General features: G+C 47.8%; 2 protein-coding genes across 2 annotated transcripts in view; both read left to right on the top strand.

Annotated features, from left to right (window-relative positions):
• The window catches only part of LOC114845077 (uncharacterized), a 33,745-nt gene extending 32,905 nt beyond the window's left edge, over window positions 1-840 (top strand). The window contains 2 exon segments of the mRNA XM_055503920.1: window positions 122-603; window positions 702-840. Coding sequence (XP_055359895.1) covers window positions 122-271 — 150 coding nt within the window. The 3' untranslated portion in view covers window positions 272-603; window positions 702-840.
• A 2,466-nt stretch (window positions 841-3,306) lies between these two features.
• On the top strand, window positions 3,307-19,012 carry gng12a (guanine nucleotide binding protein (G protein), gamma 12a). The gene is made up of 3 exons (XM_029132886.3): window positions 3,307-3,665; window positions 17,121-17,229; window positions 17,328-19,012. Exons 2-3 carry the CDS (start codon window positions 17,137-17,139, stop codon window positions 17,451-17,453), a joined length of 219 nt encoding a protein of 72 aa, XP_028988719.1. The 5' UTR covers window positions 3,307-3,665; window positions 17,121-17,136; the 3' UTR covers window positions 17,454-19,012.
• The last annotated feature ends 298 nt before the right edge of the window (window positions 19,013-19,310 follow it).

Below are 19,310 nucleotides of genomic sequence, written 5' to 3'. Positions count from 1 at the left end.
ATGAAAAAGACTTTGTTATGAATTTGTTTGTTTACTGATTGAAGTGTTGACTCATTGTATGAAGAGAAAATTTTTATATGGCACCTAATTTCTTTGGTTATTCCTTTGACTGGTGCTTTAGATGGCATTCATAATTGTGGCAGGAATCTGTGCGTGTCTCTACTTCCTCTTTCTTTGCTTCATGGTTTATCAAGTATTCCGCAATATCAGTGGTAAAAGGACGTCCCTGCCTGCAATGTCCAAGGCCAGACGCCTGCACTATGAGGCATGACTTGTCTTGTTTACACTTTTGTTGTGTTAAATTCAATAATTAGTTGAATACAATGAGTGTTTGGGCCAAACTAAACTGTAGTGCTTTGAGATTTGTTTAAAATATAAAGTGCTTTATAAATGGAATTTATTCATTATTATTTTTATTTTTTACTATTCAAGTAATAATCCATGGGTATTGATTTACTACGAATATGTAATGTTTAATGTACTTTCCTTCTTACCAGCGTTTTCACTATTACTTTTTAGGGTCTGATTTTCAGATTCAAGTTCCTGATGTTGGTCACTCTAACCTGTGCTGCCATGACTGTCATCTTTTTCATTGTTAGTCAGGTGTGTCTCGTCTACAAGCCCAGTGAGGTGTTCATAAATAAGTAGGATATGTATATTTTGTTCATCGCCATGACGTGAACTTATGTTTCTTTGCCCAGGTTAATGATGGTCCCTGGCACGTGGCAGGACACAAGGTTCAGGTCAACAGCGCCTTCTTCACGGGCATCTATGGAATGTGGAACTTGTATGTCTTTGCCATCATGTTCCTTTACGCGCCTTCTCACAAACGCTATGGAGACGAGCAGTCAAGTGGTCAGTGCATAACTGGTAACTAGATGTTTTACTTTTTGACAGTTATAAATTATTCTGAATTATGTTATTATTATTATTATTATTATTATTATTATTATTATTATTATTGTAGAAATAATATTAGAGTAGAGGTGAGACTTTACATATTTTTTGCACTACCAAGCATTTTAGTCTAGGATAGAAACAAAGTAAAGACTTTAACTGTTATTAATATTAAACCAAATATGGTTACAAATATCTTTTACAGACTCATGGTTCATTCTGATAGTGTAGCCAGGATGTGTCCTCTGCTGTAAATCCACCTATTCATTCAAAGTTTACTTTAAAGAGGGGGTGGGTGTTTGTGACTGAGAAGGACCCAGATTCCCAGGGGAAAAGAAGGGTCTCTTTGGCCCAAGAGTTGATTCTAGTGGCCACCAGGCTCTCTTCCAAATGTGAAGGAAAGGAAACAGTGAAGTAAGAATAAGGATTTGCTGAAAAGCACCCACCCACCTCCTGGTTTCAGTGACACAGGGAGGAAACAGAAGGTTTGAAATGCTGGAAGTGCCCCTGAAGTGCATTTGTCTGGGTGGTTGATCAACTCGACTTTTAGTTCAGCGTCTAACACGTTGACATTATTTATGTTGATGGACTGCAGTTAAATCAAGTGGAGATGTTTTGGATCATTGCCTATAGTGTTAGATGGAGGTGGCACAAACCCAAAGAACAAAGTGCACAGTTGGTCCAAACTTTGGAGCTCCTTAAAATATGTGTCCCTGCATTTAGAGAAGACTGACCGTTTTCCCCGTTTAAAAAAACAAAACAAAGGTCAATGCTTTTGGACTGATGTTTCTACAACTAATGTGATTTCTTGTGAAAACAATATGATACCAAATGTTTGAGTTTGTTCACGTCGTTATTGTTAACGTAGGTGCTGATGTTTTGTGTGCAGGAGATGCTGGCGCAAATAGTGGAGAGGACATCCAGCTGACTACTACCATTACTCACATTGATGGTCCCACTGAGATCTACAAGATGACTGGCAAAGAGGCCCAGGAGTAGATTTCATTTTAACTAATCTACTGCACCAGTTATGTATGTATGTATGTAAGAAACGGAATTTGGTCTTTAGATTCCCTGGTCCTGAAACTGCATTGAGAGTCCACTTTGCATGCACTGCAGTTGTTACCCTTATCCCATCACCAATCCTTCAGCTGTGGTGCTGTAAGCCAGCCCGTTCCCAAAATATGTTGTGTAGCTTAATATTATGTACACCTTTCATTTTCATGATATCATGATGATTTCCATTTCATTGTGCAATTTTGGTACATTACAACATTTCAAACACTAATGATGACACATCAGGTACTGAAAAGCTGCTTTTTGAAGTGAGTCAGAAGGTGTGTTTAGCAACTATCACACTCCTGTTTCAATGTCCTGTATGGTTGAACTCAACACTTTGTAATGACCACAATCACGGATCACGAAGAAGGACTATTACTTTATACTATAGGATTATTCTATGGAGACATTCAGTTACCATTTCTGTTTTATTCTCTATGTTCAGTTAAGGCCTTCGTCTGTCTCATACAAAATAAATATGCTTTATAGAAAGTAGATGATTTGAGTACTGCTGTCACTCTTAATGTCACTGGGGGAGACATACAACCATATTAAAGGTATGTATTGAATATATAAATGCATACTGTACATTTGTCATGATACAGTGTAGATATCTATTTTTTATAAAATGCTAATGTTCTGTTTCACACACTATGTATCCTTCTATGTCAGGGTTTTTGGAACTTGACTGTACCATTTCACTTGGTTCTAAGCTGGTGTTTGCTTTTATTCTAATTTAAATAAAAAACATACCCTCACATGTTGTTACACTATTTGCTATGGTTGACTGACTATGACATATGACTGACTTATGGTTGTTTTTTTATATTGGTCGTCCATTAAAGTGAATCGAATAAAGGCAGTCTTGTTGGCGATTGTTTTAACTGTATGGCCATGTATGAGTATGAGCTGGGTTTATAAGAGAACAACAAACTTTCACTTTTTCTCGTATCAGTCGAGTTAACTACAGAGCTGCTGAAAGACAGGAAGCTTAATCTTCTAGAGCTTAAAACAGTGAAGAGCCTGCAGCTTTTGCGTGATTAATGCATGTACATATGGTATTCATGCAGCATTTACTTGAATGTAATCCTTTACAGTAGATTTAAAAATGATGACTGGTTGAGAGTTTCTGTAAAAAAAGAAATGAGGTCATAGAATAATGTGAGATTTTGTTATGATTAAACTGTGACAATTTGTGTTTTGCTTAATTATTTTTTTGAGTTGTGCACGTTGAAGGCACTCCTGTTTTAGTCTAGATCGCTCGTGGTGCATCGGTGATGTGCCGTCACTACACAGATGTCTATTCTGGTGTCTTATTGTGAAAATGCATGCCGGAAGCGGTGCGTTGATCGCGCGTGGAACATGACGCAGCGAACATCCGCCAGCCTTTCGGTTGGTCCGCCTTTCTGTCGACTGAACTCAGCTGTTGTCGTCGAGAAGCGTCCAACTGGGGGAGGAGAGGGAAAAGGTTGTGGACACTAGTGTCGCAGACAGGCGAGGAAAAAAGTAAACGTCATTTAAATATTAAAAGCAACCGTTAGCGGAGTTGGAAAAGCGGCAGGAATCGACGGAGCTGCTTTTCCAGTCGGCGGCGTCAACACGTCCGTGACTTTGCTCTGCGAGCGGGGGAACGTCTGTTGACGGATACGGTTCGGCTCCAGCGAAGGGGGACGCGGCTAGACCCGACTGCGCAGCACCCGGCCGGCCAGGTAAGACCGCCGCCGCTCCGCGCGACCGGCGCGCGAGCGCTTCACCTGAGGCGACGCTCGCCCTCGCGCCTCTGCGCCGTGGAACGTTCCGACTGTCACTGCTGCCAGTTTTCACAGCCTTCGCGTGTTTATGCAACACTCCCGCGGCGCCGCGGCTTGTTTAGGCTCACGTAAATAGCGGCTTGTTATTTGGTATTCAACAGGTGGCGGCGGGAGCTGAGGGTTCTGTCGGTTCGGTGCGTCTGGGCCCCGGGCCCCGATTACGCCCCACCTACTGTGTTTGCCACAGAACGACTCCTTCTGGACACGAAACGGACGATTCCGCGGCAAAGGCGCACTTTTAGCGACACGTACGCCTGCCGCTTCCGACGCACCGGCCGATTGCGCAATAGCCGAAGGCTGCGTTTCCAGTGTCCTCCCAGCATGAAGCGGTGGGATCAAACTGGTGTGATGGCCCCACACAGGGATGAGGTGTTTACATGAAGCATCATCAGCTCTGTCCATTAGCGAGGACGGAGCACAGAGCGGCCATTGATAAGGCCAACTCATTAGTACCCCATTCACCGCCATCAAAGCCTCCACTCAGTGCTCATCATCATGAGTGGGTCACGCCGCACCGCACACACTCCCCGCCTTCACGCTGGCGGCCGGCCTTCGCTTCGGCGAGATGAGCCCTAACTTTAATTTCGAGAGCGCGGACAGTTTTGTGACGGATTCCAGGCCAAGAGGAAGTCTGTCAGAGTTTGGCCGTGAGGGCAGGAAGGCGCAACCAAATGTCTGTATTTTACCATATAATCCACACCGCACCCGCTTGATGTGACCTACATACACAGCAGGCGGCAGCACACAGCCTCGTGTTGTTGTATTAGAAAGACAGGCCATGAACAACCGCCTTGTCTGATACTGTCAGGTCTGGTCATGAGGCCCGATGACGCAGGTCCTTGAAAGCAACGCCGTTCCCCTCCAATGGTGAAATCTAACTTTCGTGCCGAATAAGCTGTAATGAGCGATGACGCTCACACTGACACTGAGGCTGAACCGACTTTAACAGTTCGTAGCCCGAGTGTATGTGGAGTTGAATGAGTGGCTGGCAGGATGTAACGCGATGTGTGATGCATGTAAATTGACCAGCAACAGGAGGAGAGCGCTGGGGGGGGGGGGGCAACATCCCGCCCACTGTGAGGATTTGATGGAGAGGCCTTTTTTAGAACTTCTCCTCCTTCTGTCTTTGCCCCCCCTTGAGTTTAGATTGTGGGACAACGGAGGAGCCTCGTTGTGTTGCGTGTCGTGTGGATTTTCCCACACGCGACACCCGGTCTTCCAGTGTAAACAGTTGGCTGACGTGCAGCGGGAGCTGGTGCGTGAGTGATCCCACTACTTCCTCGCTGGGATGAGTCATTCGCACATTTTCTCAATATGCTACACAAACACACGCTCGCACAGGATTTTATAGCTTGTGGCAACACTGGTTTGCATGTGTTTCCCGGAGGCTTCCTCTGACCCTTAACCCTGAACAAACACTGTCCTCACCCTGAACCAAGTCATCGCTCTTACATTCAGCCGTCTGTTTAACATCAGCTTGTAGTCAAACACAACCTGAGTACATCAACTCATAGTTGTTTTGTACCGTAAGCTACAAACAGGAGACATTTGTATTAAATAATTAAGATCTGTCTTCTCACACGGGCTAAAACCAGCCCTCAGTGCGTGTGTGAGCCATATGTACTGGCTTAGTGATTATTAGCTGCAGCTCTAAGCATGTTCCCTAGTTTCACCGTGTTTTTCTGCCTCTGTCTTTTATGTTCTTTTAACAAAAGACTCCAAAGTTCTCAACTGTTAAATATTAACAAAAACAGAGTTATCATAACTTTTAATACCCAAGCAAAAGCGCATAAATGTGTCAAAACTTTATTTCCGTCAAGAACCGTGTGATGCGAATGAACACGAATACGACTTTTAACCGTAACACAGTAATATGATATTATTTTTCTGCATAATAACTTTTGCAACTTTGTACTTTTCTATAATTCATGGTGACACTGGATTTCTGCGATGAAGCAACTTGGTTTGTCATCAAAACATTTAGCTGTAATAGATATTACCATTTCCATTGAAATCTGTTTTTTTTTCATGTTGTCAACACCTACTCACTTTTTTTCAGTGTAACAGAATATTCACAGCCCGTAAATGAATCAAAAAAAGCTCAAACAATACAGTTTAATTGTGGTAACGTTCTATACTAATGGTTTCTTCCTGAGCATTGAACAAAGCTAAACACGTATTAACACAAGTTCCAGGCCAAAGATCCATTTGCGGCCCCTGAAGACTTGCACACATGGGTGTTTGTGGTGCGTGCTCCAGTCACAAGCCTTCGCAGACTGGCTGCTTTGCTTGAATTCCACTCTACCCAGGAGCAGATGCACTCAGAGGAGTGGTGGTGACTTCGCCGATTTACAGTCACACCCATCTGTTGGTTTGGCTGCAGAATTACTTGCTTTCACGAAATACCAAGCATTACTCGAGTCTTAACTATTGGCTCAGTGCAGACTCACTCGGGAAGAGAAACATTTTTCAACATGTCTTATTGCTCGTTTTTATTTAGACACTACAGCGGATGACATGTTCCAATACAAAGGTGAGATAGTGGAGATAGTGGATCATTGCTGGCGTCAGTCAGGAAGGAAGGCAGGTTAGTAATTGGTTAATATCAGTTTCAGATGAAGACAATCTCCGGGCTGATCAGGAAATATCGTCATGGCGACGGTGAAACCTTACCAACTCCACACAGCTTCATTAGTGCACTCAGACTTCTAAAGTTTGTCTCTGCGGCCTTTATCCTGGCAGTTTAATGTTTAATAGGGTGTTGAAGACACATGCACATTAACTAAGAGCTCAAATCAGCACCTTTCAGATGATGACAAACTGGCTCACACACCATGTACAGAAACATTACCTGAAGACAACAAACTCAATCAAGCATCCACTGCTTTAATGACCTCAGCCTTTGAAGCCTCCTGTTATCTTTTCGTAAACCTAATAATCCATGTTTGAACCGACTCCCTGCAGAATAGATGCATGGTCTCAACTCATAAACTCACCCCGGGCGTCATGTGCTCCTTTCGTAGTTTCCGCAGGCAGTGCATTGTTTATTGATGCCTCAGTTTGATGTTAGCGCACGACGCTCTGCATCCTCCGTCCCGACAGCACAGGTGGCAGATAAGATACGTGTGTTTGGAGTGTAAACTGTGTCCAAGGTTGACGTTCCTCTCAGACGCCGGCCTCTGCTTGGACTTGCAACTGTCCCTCGACGGGCCAAGGTTAGTCAATGAGCTGAGAAGCTGCCCGCCTGCCGCCGCTCGCCAGGAACCTCGCGTTCCCAACAGGTACAACAGGACCGGGAAGCGCGTGGCGCTGCCGCGGCGCCTGCTAGTCGCACACGGTGCTGAGGTGGGCTCGCTGCGCGGACGTCGGCGCGTTCAAAACGCCTGGATCAATGCAGTTGTGTAACGTATACACAGTTTGGTCACTGCCTGGACACTGTTTGTGTTAGATTTTCTCAGGTGTGTGTGTGTGATCAGGGTTGGCTCCTATTTGTAAAACAAACAGTTCAAAACCAACATCCTTCTCAAAGAACAGTTCATTATCCCAAACAATAACCTGAGCCTGAAGACTTTATACTTAATGGACATTTATCCCATTCTAAGGACTAATATCCTGATTGAGACATGCAAATTCTATAATAGTTATCAAACTGTTAAATGACATTTTGTCTATTACTCATATTGTCCTTTATTTAGAAATGAACTCAAGCAGTGTTTCTGTTCATGGGGACTGTGGACACGAGGAAATGAGTGAGAAGACGTTATTTGTGGAGCAGCGATGACATCAGCGAGTCTATATTTAGGCTCATTGTCGTCTCCGTCTCTCCCTCCTCCACCTGCTGTGTTGAGGAGGTGGTGCACGATGCCAAATTACAGGACTGGAAGGAGTTCTCTTCTCTTGATCCTCTTTCCTCGCCGGCGTGTCAGATAAAGCATAGGATCAGTATGAAAAGCTTCCATGGAGGGATCATCTGAGGGATCCATCCTCTTTGACCTCATGGTCTGTTTTCTCTGGTAGAGTTAACAGGACTTGACCAGCCTATATGTCCGTCAGCTATTTAAACTCCTTATGTGGGTGCTGTTTGTTTTTGTGTTGGTATGTTGTTAGAGAATAGTAAAAAAAAACAAAACAAACAGCATGGAAGTAAAAAAAAAAACAATACAACGCATTAATCACACATTTGCAGTACCACCTTTTCTCCTCACAGTGGCGCCCTCTGACTTCTTTCTGTCTTGGTTCTCCTACCTGGCTGCTGTATGTGATAATGCGTTACTGCGACTGCTGATCATCATCTACCACATTGAAGTGTCCCCACGTGACGACAGCAGGTGAAACACAGCTTGTCCAGCGCCGTGCTGCGCTTCACCTCGCTCTCTCTCACAGGCGCCATCTGCCCCTTTGGCGCCGGCAGGTGGTCCGGCACTGGTTTCATTAACGTTGCCCAGTGCACCCAGTCATTTGTGCGTATTCTCATGAGAGACGCGGGCCGAGAGTCGGTTTTCGGTTATTTGTCATGTCACACGGCTCCAGTCCATGAAGATCATGTTACTGCCTGGACAGACTGTAGTCACCACAAGAGCAATGCAAGTCATCCAAAAACAGCAAACTCCTGAAGACATGCAGGTTTATTACTGAAACATTGTTGTACCACGTCTCAGTTTAGCCAATATTAAAACAAAATGGTGCGTACATGTCCTTCCTGTCTCCCAGTTTCAGCCTCCTTGGACCAGAACCAGAAGTGCTTTGAAGTCCTCCCACTCACAGGAAGACACACCTTTTGCAGGGACATAAACTGTTCTCACTATTACAGTACGCCGTTTAGTCTGACATGCACAGGGTTTCGTAAGGCGGCAGCCCATATATGGGCATATCCTGCCCGGGGGAGTCCTGCCTGCATGAAGCAGTTTCCTGTCGGGCAGGTAGGGAAGAATAGGAGCAGTATCGACTTCCTCGGGGGTGTAGTGTGAATGGCATGTGCTGCACACACAAACTGTTTCGCTGTGTGGGCAAAAGATGCATTTTGTACTGTAAACGCACATGAATTATTCATTGACTTAGTGGAAGCGGTGACTCCATGGAGCTTTGTGCGACTGGCCCACTTGGAGTTTTGCTGGCATCCCAAACAAAGACCAGTGTCTGTGCTGAAACTGGAAAAGGGCTCGACACCTGTAGCGTGGAGGGGGGGGCACCACGTGCCCGCGCCTCACCCCTCCCCGTCGCCATGGGCCCCTCGGCCTTTGTGCGACGCCTCCCATCGGCTTGTGGGGCTCCCACAGGTGTCGGGGAGGTGCACAATCGCGGCCTTTCTCCTCGGCCCCCGTCTGGGCTCCTCCTCGTCCAACCATCAGGTGCGGGCTTCACGCATTCAAGCGCCGGCCTTTGTTTGCCTGTGATTCATGTGCGTGTTTTGTGGCCCCGCGTTCTGCAACAGGACTCATCTTATCCTGCGGCCCCTGGCGCAGTTGCGTCTCCGTCTCATATCTTTGTGGGAAAAGCGGGCTGTTGTCGTCATGTTCAGTTTCTCCTGCGTGCTCTCGGGTCTCTGCTTCTTGTGCCACAGCTGCGGACACGCGTTTTCACACCGGCGCCTCCTCCGCGCGAGGCAGGTGGACCCGTTGACCTCTTGGCGCTGGGAATAGGGCATCAGAGGGGGAGTAAACGGAGACGGCGGGAGGATGAGGATGGGCCGGGCATCAGTTTTGAAGGTGGGCTGCAGAGGAAGTGGCCTCGGACTGACCCGCGGCCGCGGCCGCTTCCTCCGCCCGACGCCTCTTTGAAGCCGAGCGGCGTCGCGGCGCTTGGAGGGAGGAGCGAGTCATGTGGCTCCTGATTAATAGTAACTCTGACCCCTGTGTTTGTGTAGAGGGGGGGTCGCGAGTCAGTCTGGCTGTGGTTAAGTCAGCGCGTCTCTGGGAGTTTCTGCCTCTTTGATTGAAACCTTAATGCTGTGCTGCTTCTCTCGCTGCCTCCTTCCCAACAAACAAAACCAAAAGTCCCTTCATGCTTCTGCAGCGTCTCTGCTGCCGTCTACGTCAGCTTCGTTTTCAGCACTCGGGGTGTTTTTCCTTGGAGTTCTGTACGTGATGAAATGAGCTCGTGCCTTTTTTTTTTTTCCTGTTTTGGTTTCTGCTGAATCAACACAAGGAGCAGTGTTCAGCGTGTGAGACGGTTTGAAGCCTCCATCCATGAAAAAGAGCGACGGAATCAAACGCCTTTGAAGCCACCGCGTTCACGCTTATTATCGGCCTTTGTAGGAATGCGGCCAGTAATGAAATCCGCCAGTTGTTTCTCTTTGCATGCGTCACATGCCTGTCATTCCTGCACTTTGTCCAGAAGTGTCTCATTGGCACACACTTTGGATCACCGGCTCCTGAACGCTTTATTGCAGTGGATAAAGACGTCCGTGAGACCACGTGCTGCGTGGTTCCTCCCTTCCTGTTGCAGTCGCTGTAAAGGCTCCAACGTTGTGTCTGACGGAGTAGCTGTGATGTTGTTCAGCCCTCGTATCTGTAGCGTTTAGACTTTGACCTCTCTTACCGTGACCGTCGACCGTTCCTCCTCTTCCACTTGTCTGAGTCGAGTGCAGAGATGAGATTAGCGGCGGGAAAGAGAACTTGAGAGGAAAACCTATATCCACACGGTCCGAGCTGAACCCTGACCTGCCGGGACAAAGGTCTGCGCTGCGGACACACGTTACCCTGGGAGTGACACACCGGAGTAAGCACGGCTTCTCACATGTCCCCCCCATTCAATGAGCCGCTTGCAAAATATTGACTAATGTTTCACGCTCTGAAATGCGGATGCAGCTCTTTGCTCGCGTCTTCAACAGTTCCATTATCTGCATTTTTATCTGCGGAGACAGAACAGTGCCTGTATTTCATTGCATTAGCAATATGTAAACTGAAGGTTTGTTAATTCATAGGAATCTTTTCTCTCTCTGTATAAATCAAACCGGCCCAGTTTGTATCTTGACCACTGATTCCAGTTCTGACACCAGTTACGTGTCTGACTTTTCATGTACATTTTCTCGAACTTCATCACTACATGAATAGAGAGGTGTCACTTTCCCTTCATGCCCCCTCCTACGACAGAGGAAATCGTGCAGCCTGTATTTTTCCACCAGTAAACCCTGTGTCCTGTTTTACAGGATTGGGAGCAGCTACAGACTTCAAACCTGTGTTTATGGTCCTTGTTGAACTTTATTTCTGTTTAGCGTTGCAGGTGATTATTAGAGGATTTATTGAATATGTTTATTTGAGTAACTCTCTCCAACTACACAGATGTGAATGTTTCAACTCTAACATGCATGTGTGCTACACTTTAACAAAGATTTATAGCTAAATGTAAATCAACCTGGAGGAAAATCTGACTTTGCACATATTAACACACACACACACACACACCCTCTCCCCATCCACGTTCATGTCACCACCTCACTAATCCCATTTCCTCTTTACTTTTAAAACAAACTCATCTTTATGACCTTCTGCGCGGTGTGACGTCCAAACCATTACCAGTTATTGCCTTGCAGTTTAACCCTTTCTGCATCGGGGGGGTTCTGTGGACCTTTGGCCCACTCTGGTCCAGCTTCTGCTGCGTTGGCGACATACGTGCAGGCGAACCAGCGCAGGGGTGGAGGCTGTGACTGAAAGCGCTTGTTTATTGTTCCACATAGGCAGGGCAGTGTCGGCGCTGGGATGGAGCTCCATTGTGTAGTGTCTCCCTGCCTTCGTCATGAATAGTAGCTTTCAGAAGCGAGTGGGACTGAGGCGAAAACGCGCAGCGCTCACAATAGCTTTAAGTTTTATGTCGCTGGCCACGGTTTTGGCAAGTGACCAAACGCAACATACGCACAGCTGCACAGCCGCTCTCTCCCTCTCTCTCTCTCTCTTTCTTTCTCCCCCTCTCCCCCCCCTCTCTCTCTCCCCCTCCCCCCCCCCCCCCCCCCTCTCTCTCCCCCACACACTCTTATCTCGTCCTCTCCCTCGGCCGCTGCACGTCCTTCTCTGCAGCTCCATTCATCCTTCCCTGCATCCATTTCCAGCCAACCCCTCTTTTGTGCCGTCCGTGGGACAATAATACTATTTGTTTTGCGAGGGCGGCGCAGACTCTGACTGGCAGCCCAGGGCGCCCGTGCCTCCTGCATGTCACTCCGCGTGCGTCTGCAGTGACGTCTGAAGGGCATTATCCGTCACGGGCCTCTGTTTGTTTTGGGCTGCTCTGAGATTGATAACGGCCGTTAGTGGGGATCCAGAGGCTCACGGGCACCTCGCTGGAACCTGCAGTGACCTCACCACTCTGGACCCTGTCCAGTTGGCCCTCGTCTGACTAATACCACTCGTGGGAGGCGACTTTACCCACCAACAACGCAGACTTTATTTTTAGCGCATACTCTGGCCGCTGCGTCTATTTGCGTGACGCTCCCTAACGTTTGCCATCCTGCTTCTAAATCCATGTGTCTGAATAGTTGCTAAGCACCAACAGTCTTTTATATAATTAGCTCATTATCTCCGGCCCCTCCTGTGGAAGGAATGCAAGGAGCCGGGCTCGCTGTTGGATCAATGACACAGAGCTAGGTTTCGTCATCGTCGCTGCCTTTCAGTTGCTCATTTGCTCCCCTCCCTCCTCGAATTCTACAAAACAAGGTAAAGTTCAGAAAAACACAGGACTTACTAAGTGTGAACATGAGAAGTGATGTCATCAAACGTTAAGAGTACTAAAGCTGGCAAGTCATCAACGTCACCATGACATCAGCATTTAGCCGAGTTTTACTGCCATAAAACCAATATTATTGATAGTCATATAGAACACTTTTTGTGAATGGTGCAATAATTTATATTTAATGATAACTGCCTGCTGAGTTGGTTTCATCGATTTGTGTCCATAAAAGCTGCGGTTGTCCAGCATTGGACTGTGTCGTCCCCACGCTGCACCTGCTGCAGGTATCCATTACCGTTTTCACCTCCACTCTACACTTACACCACATTCCCCCTAATACTTAAACCACGCTGCGCCCACATGGGCGATTACACAACTGATCATTTGCAACGCCAAAAACAGGATAACAGCGCGGCTGACCCTGCCGGCGCTACTGTGCTACTCAGCAGCTCCGGAGCCAGGTTTCACCCCTGCTCTCCCTCCTGAGGGTAAATAAAGACCGTGGCCGCTTCTTTTGCAAATCAGGAGGAAAAAATAACACGTTCAATAAAGAGGCTCTTTGATGAATAGCTGTTAGTAGGTAACCTCTTAATACGCTGTGATTTGTTATGAGTGGGTGATATGTGCCGTGTGTAGAGTTTTTAATGAACTGAGTCCTTGTCAGCCATGAAGTCTGAGCCTGAAACAAGGATTCGTTCATAGGCTTTCTGGGCAGGAATGAACCTCATGTAATCGGGCATGAATTCAGGATTTGGAAATCCAGCTGAAATGAGCCCGGTCTAGTCCTCTGTCTAGACGCCGTGTGACTCTTACACTACGCCGGATCGTCCTTTTTACTGCTGAGCGGTGTAACCTGTGCAGAGAAGCTTTTAACCCCGTCGTCGTTGCGTTGCCGTTTACACGCTGCGCTTCTTGTTCCCGGAATCTGTGGAGCCGGGATAAAGGAAGCGCGTGGACTTCCCAGTATTCCCTTTGTGCAGCCGGTGTCCTGGGTGGAGTCCTGCCAACTTCGCTTATCTGTACCTGCAGGCCTGTGTCTCAAGGCTCCCAGTAAAGCGCAGATGATGTGGCTTTATGCCCCCCAGCTCCTTTCAGTGTAAACTGGACTTGTTTGCAGTTGATAAACACGATGCTTTTACTGGAAATGAGAGCCACAACTTCTTATCATAGTCCTGTTTGCTTATTATAACCATGTTTGTTGAGATTATGGTTTTTATTTTTTCTTGAAGTTGAACCTCTGTTCTCTGATTTTACTCTTTCTTGGAAAGGTAGTGAGTATGAGATCACACCGTGTCCCCGCTGCTCCCCGTACACGTGCAGACCTGGAGGCGCTCGTAAACACAGTTGCACTTTGCTCGGCAGGAGGACTGATGACGGAGGGGGTTTGAGTCTCCAAGTGGCAACAAGACCGCGTTTAGGAACATTCGCACAGATGTGATTTTATCGGTAAATGACCGAGGCGCTGGAGACGGTTTGTGATTCCGTTGGAAAAGTGTTGACTGGCGGCAGGAAGCCGGTCTAGGCCTCGCCTGCAGAACGGGAATCTCCTGTACAGAGAGAGAGTCTCATGCACGTGCGTGAGAGCGATACCCAGGGCTCTGTGGCAGCGCTCCAGCTCTTTGAACCGGCCTTTGTTCCGAGCTGCAGACGTCTGTCTAGACCAAATAGACCAAATATCGCCTTTCCACGACGCGCCGCTCCTCACTGCTCGGCCGCTGCATGAAGTCAGAGCGACGCCGCTGCGAGCGACGCTTTGTTGGGACCGGGTCTTCAGCAGGATGTCATTATCTCACTGACTGGCCTCCAAGCTGCCGTCCCCCCTCCATCCGTGCTGGTACGAAGGAGTGGAGCGCACTTAGCTGCTGCTGACTCGAACATTCGCCCCAAACACCAATTACAAAGCGGGGTCAGGCTGGAACATGCTTCTCCTGCCTGTGAGAAACAAATGCACGCACATGGTTTGCAGACGCTTAAATGAACTATGGGAGCATCAACAACCAGTGCTGTTGTCCAATGTGCCCCGCTGGTGCTGGTTCTAGCAGCACATCCACTAAGCGTAGACTGGTGGGGAGCAGCACAGGCGGCGCTTCGGCACCAAGGCTGCTTATTTCCAGCGAGGCTACTTTATCACAGCAGCGGCTGCAGGCGGAGACGCCTCCGACGCTCCCTGAAGGGACCACACACACTGCGCCGCGCCGCCGACAGGGCCGAGGCCTCTCCCAGCCGCTTCGGCGGACGCCGTTTGCGTTCGTCAGCAGCGAATTTAAGAGTTTTCTTTGGGGGTCTGAGTGGCAGTAAAGCAGCGGTGAAAGAAAAGACGCAGTGGCGCGTTTCATCTGCGAGTGTGTGCGCGTTAATGGCGCTGACTCATAATGGCGCCCTGCTCCGCGCGCTTTGAATGCGGGGGCTAATGAGTGGCATGTGTGCGGGTGTGCCGGTGTGTGCAGGGCCGGGGGGAGGGGGGGGGGGGGCTCTGTGCGGTAGGTGGTCCCGTGCACGTGCTGGTGGGGGCTGGCATCGCATCACAGCGCCCGCACAGCTTGACTGGGGCACGAATGGATGCTTTGCTGCAGCCGACTCCTTCTCCTTGACCTAAAATCACAGACGAGCCGGCGTCTTTGCGTCTTCGCTTGCGTTCCCCCTCATGCAAATGTGTTCGTGGAGACGTGGAGCATAATATAAAAGGATGCACGCGGGCCTGGACGCCCTTCAGCAGATTCGCGCGTCGGACTGGAGTCCCGGAGGCCCGGCCTCAGCTCACGCCTGCGCTCGGCGAAGCTCCGTCTGCAGCCCTGTCGTGTCAAACCTGTTTGCATTGCTCCTGTTATCTGTCCAGTCATTGTTCCAGCATCTGTACCCTGTTTGCATATTGCACAATTTATAAACTATGCAATCGGGTTCGCCTGGTAGCGCCAGGATGCCCAGGTCTTTACCTGCCCGCTGCAGGAAGGCAGGTGCAGAGAACTTGGTGACCTGAGCTGTGTACTAGTTTGGAAGATTGCCATAAAAGATTTGCTGTACTGTCAGTCAGCTCGCACAGTCATCGAGTTCGTTACTTATTACTGACATTATTGCTGGAAGGTATAATCAGAAATCCATCCTTATTGTTGTATATGTGTAAATTAAATTTGTGGCCTAAGGACTTGTTGCTGGAGACGTAAACATTGCATACATCTAGTTTAAAGCCTGTAGAAAAGAATGCAGCCACTCATCATGGATGAAAGGCCTTTGTGACTAAGCTGCAAATGATGCTTCAGGATTATTGTCCACATTGCATTGTAGCACCATAACCCTTTCATGTGTCAGCCTCATTCACCCAGCGCCGCCTCAGTTCTGAGTCACGGCTGCCTGCGTTTTCTTTGGAGCCATTACTTATCTCCTGCTGGGAATAGAACTCCCTAATCAGCGTCCTCCGAGCAGACGACCAGAAACTGCCACTTTCCTTCCTCTCTCGTTTCCATATTTTGTCTTTATTCCTCCTTTGCTCTTTGTTCCGCCGCCTGATCCGGCTCCAGGATCAGAGGCTGGAGGGTCGGCATCCTCCAGGACCAACACGCTCACTAAACAAATACGCATTCCCAAAATGGCTTTATGGTTGTTTATGGCCTTAATGTTTGCTCATGTGTGCTGGTCTCAACATTTACTGCACCTTCCTGTATTATCTGTTTTATTTACAGTTACTGAGGTCCGATTATGTAACTCTGTACGCTTAAAACACAATAAAAGCTTTTGGAGCAGTTATACACTAAAGTATAATGTAGTCCTTTCAAAAGAAACCATTCTATCGATCTGCAAATGGAACAATGTCACATGCGCCGTCACTCTCATTTATTACATAAACCCCAAATCCTGCAGAGCACAAGTCTTCTTGTGAATTTCTCAACACATTTCTGAGAATCTGTACTCGCTGCTTCCTGTTTCCTACCAAGGGAGGCGCTTTACAATAAGGCATGTGCGTATTGTAAAATGTGTTTTTGAATGGGGTGAAATTAAAGTGCCGGTGTCTGGGTGAGCCAGGGCTCACGGTGTCCCATCCGGGCTGTAAATGATTGCCAGGGAGTGGAAACAAGCCGCCGCAGCCTGTTCTAACAACCACAACACTCTAGTGAAACCAGAACGTCTCTGTTGCTATTTGTTCAATCAACCGGTGCCAGAGGGGGTGATTTCTGAACCGATTTGTCTATCAGTGCTTCATAAGCGCATACGAATGGATGGGTCCTCAGGTGCATTTGTGCACAACCACGTTTCAAAACAACCCAAGACAAAAGGAGAGGAAGTGTGAAGGGCTGGTGACCCTCATGCAGCCAACATCTGCAGCGGGTACAGGACACTCTGTGTGGTGCTTGTTGTTGAAACATTCTCTGGGTGTGTATTAATACCACACTGGGGACTGTTCCTAACCCGCCCTACTGGTTTGTGCTGTCTCATTTCATGCTCCGGAGGGGTTTTGTGTCTCGCTGCATCATCACAGCCGAGCTCTTCCTGTAATCCGAAGCCAATGTGGTGTGTGTGCGGGACGGGATCTACGGTTGTGCAAGCGTGCAGTTGCCTGCCTGCGTTTGCGTCCATTTGCGTCTGCCTGCGTCTGCGTCTGCACTGTTTCTGCTGAACCCCGTGTGATTTCACCGATTTAACCCCTAAGTGTGCACACGCCCCTGGTACCAGCTGCTCACGCTTCTCCCCTTGTTTCCGCAGCATTGCGTTGTCCAGGATGTCTTCGAAGGTTCACAGCTCCAACAGCATCAACCACACCCGGCGGATGGTGCAGCAGCTGAGATTGGAGGCGAGCATTGAGAGGATAAAGGTACAATGCAGCCATCCACTCCCTCTTCATCGATGAGGATGAGGACGATGACGTTGTTGCACTAACCCCTCCTCCAACCTTGTCTCCGTTGTCTCTAGGTATCCAAGGCTTGTGTAGACCTTATGAACTACTGCACTGACAACGCCAAACACGACCCTCTGCTCATGGGCATCCCCACTTCAGACAATCCCTTCAAGGACAAAAAGCCTTGCACTATATTGTAGTGCTTGACACTTAGCATCTATGATTTAATTTTTTTGCTTATTAATGTTGCTGAATTTTAATGTTGCTTCTTTGTTTGAGGAGTGAGGGGGGGACCGCGATCGTATCATTACCGTGTTTTCTTAACAATTCAACCATGATTTTCTTAAACCCCATTTATTAGTAATGAGCTGTGTGTTCTGTGGCTGCCCCATTAACCTGTAACTTAATCCCTCAGTCTGAGCTCTGATCACTAACAGGACTTTGACAGTTTTTAAATATTTGAACAGTCCTGACTCTTCGGTGGCAGATCAGCTCCTTGTGTTTAGCGCACAGTTTTATCTCCAATGGGCAGCGACTGTTATCTGCTTTGCCTTAAGTGGACTCATCAGCCAAGGTTCCCACTGGTCCTTAACGTGTTTATCAGTTTCCAGGTGGATCGCTGCGCCTCCAAACTGTTTTCCCACCAGTATTTGACGGCTTTCGTGCAGCTTCGAATTCCGTGGTCTGTTTTACACCGAGCTCTTATTGATGCTATTTGGGCAGCATCGCCTGCTGTTAAACTATAGCAACTCCAAGTATTCTGCAGCCCGTCACAGCTGCAGGAGCTCCGACCGGCCCGTGACAATCCACATTGTATTTTAGGCCTCATTTTCCCGTCTGGTATTTGCATTGTGATTACCAAGCCACAGTGTTGTCTTTTCCCCGTTTAATGACGCTTAGTGTTTGGGCCTTGAATGCGACGTCGTCTTCTGCAGACCCGAGTTTGTATAAGATGACGGTCAGGGGACAATCCGAAGTGAAGATCTTGGGACCAAACCAAACCAACCGTCTGACTGTGCGCGTGGAGGAGGTCTTTCCTTTTTTGTGTGGTACTTTTCTTTTAGGAAGCTGACGGCACAACGCCAGCCAAAAACACTGTGACTGTGTGAGCGAATGCGAAGCCACGTAGCTACAGGCTAAATGTTGGTGTGCGTTGGTGACACGACCACTCAAATCCCGCTCTGCTGTGCGGTTTGTGCCAGCGGGTCGTGGGTGTGACACGACTGGCGTGTTGGGATTTGTGGGAAAACCTCCACTAAAAATAGAGATAGTACAAATTGTTCTTACACTCTAAAGCCTTACTCATGTTTGCCTTGTGTGATGCACTCCTCCTATGAGGAAAAAAACCTCTCCATGAACGGTTTCTGTCTGTGGGATGACACGTGCCATCTGTTCTGTTCATGTCAACATGTTACCTGCAAACAACTCATTTGCGTTTCACTCCGTGTACCTGGTGCTGACTTTTCTGCTCTTGTGGTATCGTTGCCTTCTCCAAAGGATTCCTTCAGGTCTTCGAATCAGCAAGATCTGGTGTTATTATTCAGTTTGTCATCTTTGTGATTGTCTCTAACATTAAATTGTTCCTGCATTAAGGAGGATTTCATGCCATATTTCTCTGTAACAGCCTTTTTGTACCACTGATAGTGCTGTAATTTAACTGTCAACGTTGGATTTTGATAAATGTCTCAATATGCCAGCCTTTGTATGAAGATGAACCTGAACTGAATAAAGTGAAGCATTCCTACAGTACTAAACTGCACCGTTGTGTGTCGTGCGTCTGCTACTGTAACTGCCGTGTTGGCATCGTCTTCCACACATCCTGAGATTTCTACCATACACAAACATGATTATTCAGACGGAGCCTGGTCTGACAGATCTGCCCACAGTGGATCTGGTGCCATTTCCTCTAATTAGCCGTGTATTTATAGCTCACTTGAGAGAGAAGAGACCTTCAGCTCTGCTGAACGTGAGACAGTTAAATATAGGCGGCACCGAAGCCCGGTTTCCTCTTGGAGCGCAGCTAGTGGTTATTTTGGGGAGATGTCTGCGTAGCCTGA

This window comes from Betta splendens, chromosome 17 (assembly GCF_900634795.4).
Source record: "Betta splendens chromosome 17, fBetSpl5.4, whole genome shotgun sequence".
Taxonomy (NCBI): domain Eukaryota; kingdom Metazoa; phylum Chordata; class Actinopteri; order Anabantiformes; family Osphronemidae; genus Betta; species Betta splendens.
The sequence above is the reverse complement of the archived record's forward strand: the minus strand, read 5'-3'. Positions and strand labels throughout refer to the sequence as shown.

What these genes read in the sequence shown, in the direction of transcription:
- gng12a (XM_029132886.3), top strand. Translation starts at nt 17,137, where the DNA reads ATGTCTTCGAAGGTTCACAGCTCCAACAGCATCAACCACACCCGGCGG. An exon ending in CGAGCATTGAGAGGATAAAG is followed by an intron (nt 17,230 to 17,327) that starts GTACAATGCAGC and finishes CGTTGTCTCTAG; the next exon opens with GTATCCAAGGCTTGTGTAGA.